Raw genomic sequence first — 4,020 nt, 5'->3', positions numbered from 1 at the left:
AATCAGTTATGAAACCGACCACATACCATTGTGACTTTTATTCCTAACATTGCAACTCTAGAAAAACAGCCTTTTATGTGGTCGGTTTCATAACTGATTCAATTTTGTCTTGATGAGAAAAATTAAAGGTAGAATGCTATATTTGGGTAAGTGTTGTAACTGAATTTTACTTTGTTTTGTTGGCTAAACAGGGGTTCCTTTCATTTTCACATCCCAGATTAGGACTGAAAAGTGCATCTTTTCATATTCAAAAGAAGAGAATTGCAATAAAGGCCTCATTATCTTCTGATTCTGCTGGATCTGATGCGCCAACTGCCCCACTTGAGCTGGAATCCCCAATCGGATAGTTCCTGTCACAAATTCTCATCAGCCACCCTCACCTCGTTCCTGCAGCAGTTGAACAACATCTTGAAATTGGAGATATATATACCTACCTACGGTAGCACCAATTTTCCATGAACTGGAAAGGTAACTCAACAGCATCCACTCTATGCCACGAATACCAACAACAAGCCCTTCATCTTGTCTTGTTAGCGTGTGCTGAAGAAATGCATGACCAAAATCATGGAACACAGTCTCCCCCTAAATTAATAACAAAAAATATATGCCCAAACTCAAATGGATTACTCTGTGACAACTTTAACAGAGATTTGCTGGCGGGAAGATGATATCGAAGCACCTTTTGAACACCCAATTGACCCTGTTGACTCTCCCGATAGCTGGCTTTTAGAAAGCAGTTCCTCCATATGTATGCGATAATTCATCAAGGTATAGCAGGAGAGAGAAAGAGAGAGAGAGAGAGAGAGAGAGATGTTTATATGATATTTGTAAAGTGTAAGATTGAAAACTTACGGTTAAAAGGAGGGATGATTGCTGAAGCGATGACATATGTGATTTCTCTTGACTCATCAACCAGATGGCGTATCTGATTTCTCTAGTGATGATTAACGAATTGATGTCGACAATGTTCTGATTCCTTCAATTTAAGAGGGCATGTGAATATCAACTGCTAGGCTCGAGACTCCTCACTTTTTGCCAACTGGTGTGGGAGAAAGGAGAAGTAGCCATGGTTCTCTGATTGAGAGATCTAGCGTTTTTAATTGAGAGAAATAGTGAGAGGGCAGAGAGTAGGTGGAGACATCGGTAGGAGACCTTTTGCTGGTGGGAGATCAGAGATTTGGTGATGGTGCGAGTTTGTTATGGGAGAAAAGAGGAGCGATGAGTATATTAGGGTTTTTTTTGGGTATTTTGAGTAAGGGAGAGAAGAACGGTGGAAAGAAGGTAGGAACATGGCGGGCCTTTCAAACTTTTTGGAATTTCGTTTTCCCTAAAAAATGTGACCCGCATTTCATTTAAAAAATATAAAGCGACATACTTAGTGGACGCGCGTTTTATGTTATGTGCCCTCCGTGTTTTTTTTTAATGTAACACTTATTTTAGGGCGCGCAAAAATGCGTACCCTAAATCCTTCTAATTTTTGGAGAGCCGACATTATTTTTAGGGCACACACTATTGTGTATCATAAAACAGCGCGTGTCGTTGTTCGCGCGTCGTAAAAGGCTATTTTTCTAGTAGTGAAATGAGTATTCAAGAGTTTGAAAATTTTGATATTTTGGTTTGGTGGAAAGGAAAGGAAACCTAATTTCCAATTCTAGCCGCTATGGCCCGTGATCTACTAAGCTCCCAAGCTTCTATGGTAGCTTCGGAATCGGCTTTTTCTGTTAGTGGCAGGGTAATATCACCAAGAAGAACAAAACTAACCCATTTGTCGGTGGAAGTGTGCATTTGCTTGAAATACTACCTTGATGGCGTGGAAAGGATACAAGACATCGAAGCACTAGAAGGCACATCGTTGCATGTCGAAGCACGAGTACATGAGGAAGAAGTAGCGATGGGAATGTCGGTGTCACTCACCCTAGAAGAGATCGAGTATGAGAGAGAATTACGCAACGACATGGCGGATGACGAATAAATACAATGACTACGGACTTGGAATGAAGACTACGACGACATCAATGTTTTATATTTGAAGATGTATTAGTTTGACAATTTGGATGTTTTGTGTTTTTATGTTTGAAGTTGTATTATGTATTTCCAATATAAAAAACAAAAAAAATGAAAAAAAAAAAGATAAAACATCAAATCTGAAACAAAAAAAAAATTTAATACATCAAAAGATTAAACAAGAAATAAAAAAAATAATAATAAAAACCTTTTGGCATATGGACGTGTGTACGTGTGTATTACCAAAAAAAAGGCTTATGAATTCCCAATTCATTCCACTTCCATTTTCAAAAAACCTAGTGTGAAACTTTTTTTTTAAACACAATAAAAGCAATATTATAAAAAAAAATTCCTATTTTTCAGTTATTAGCCTAAAAACAAAATAAAAATTGAAAAAAACCTTTTTTCCGTCAAACTGGTTTTGAACCCTTTTTGAACCGGTTTTTTCTTTAACGAGTTTACATACGTTTGAATTATTTTGAAGCTGGACCGGTTTGGAACCAAACTGGTTTTGACTAAATTGACTAGAACCGAACCGGATTTTTGAAGCGGTCCGGTTCAAAAAAAAAACCGGTTTGTGCATGGTAGCTAGTGGCTGAGATTTCTAGCCATTATATTCGCTTAATAAGACAGAGCCATGAATATCGCTGCCCCTTCAAATATCTCATGTGGGCCAGAGAACTCGAATAGTGGAACCACGCAGATTATGGACCCACTGATAGAACTAAAATCTTGGTAGCCAATCAAAATGAAGTTAAAAATTGCATCAAGATAAACATTTATCAACTACTTGGCCCAAAAACCACCCTATAAATCTATGTTCCAGATCCACACATCTTCATCACTCATAATACTATCATATCATCAAAACATCTTCAAAACAAATCTCACAAAAATGGCAGCTTCCACCATGGCACTATCCTCTTCTTTCGTCGGACAGGCGGTGAAAGTAGCACCATCTGGTTCAGAAATCACCGGAAATGGAAGGGTTTCCATGAGGAAGACAGCAGTCAAGAAAGTCGCACCATCAGGAAGTCCATGGTACGGCCCCGACCGTGTTAAGTACCTTGGCCCATTCTCCGGCGAAGCCCCATCTTACCTGACCGGTGAGTTCCCCGGTGACTACGGTTGGGACACTGCTGGGCTCTCTGCTGATCCTGAAACATTCGCCAAGAACCGTGAGCTTGAGGTCATCCACAGCAGATGGGCCATGCTCGGAGCTCTTGGGTGCGTCTTCCCCGAACTCTTGGCGCGTAATGGTGTCAAGTTTGGTGAGGCTGTATGGTTCAAGGCTGGATCCCAGATCTTTAGTGAGGGTGGTCTTGACTACTTGGGGAACCCAAGTTTGATCCATGCACAAAGCATTTTAGCCATCTGGGCTACCCAAGTGATCTTGATGGGTGCAGTTGAAGGTTACAGAATTGCTGGTGGACCTCTTGGTGAGGTAGTTGACCCACTTTACCCTGGTGGTAGCTTCGACCCATTGGGTCTGGCTGATGACCCAGAGGCATTTGCTGAGCTGAAAGTGAAGGAGCTCAAGAACGGTAGACTAGCCATGTTCTCTATGTTTGGATTCTTTGTTCAAGCCATTGTTACCGGAAAGGGACCATTGGAGAACCTCGCTGACCACCTTGCTGACCCTGTTGCAAACAATGCATGGTCATATGCTACAAACTTTGTACCCGGAAAGTGAGTTTTGTGAATTCGAGTGCGAGATAATATTTGATTGATGTCGAACTGTTGTGAATTAATTTAGTATAATATATGGTTTAATTTTGGGCAATTTGGTGTTAATTTAGTTTTCCTTTTGTTAAATGTGGGAAAAGCCTCATCAATTTGAGACATATACTGCAGAATATATTTATACAATATAAAGTTACAATTGGTCCCTACACTATACATAATATATATAAACTAATATAAACTAAGGCACCCTCTAGTTAGAGCATGAGATTTACAAATATTTAAACCGGTGAAGACCCTTTGTAAATATATCTGCAAATTAGTGAATCGACG

The 4,020-nt window shown here is 39.8% G+C and overlaps 1 protein-coding gene across 1 annotated transcript; it reads left to right on the top strand.

Moving 5' to 3' along the window:
• The first annotated feature begins 2,838 nt into the window (after window positions 1-2,838).
• Window positions 2,839-3,787, top strand: LOC111914736 (chlorophyll a-b binding protein of LHCII type 1). Its single transcript, XM_023910449.3, has one exon. It carries the CDS (start codon window positions 2,900-2,902, stop codon window positions 3,695-3,697), a length of 798 nt encoding a protein of 265 aa, XP_023766217.1. The 5' UTR covers window positions 2,839-2,899; the 3' UTR covers window positions 3,698-3,787.
• The last annotated feature ends 233 nt before the right edge of the window (window positions 3,788-4,020 follow it).

Source organism: Lactuca sativa, chromosome 4, assembly GCF_002870075.4.
Source record: "Lactuca sativa cultivar Salinas chromosome 4, Lsat_Salinas_v11, whole genome shotgun sequence".
NCBI lineage: Eukaryota > Viridiplantae > Streptophyta > Magnoliopsida > Asterales > Asteraceae > Lactuca > Lactuca sativa.
This window is presented reverse-complemented; position numbering and strand designations above follow the sequence as displayed.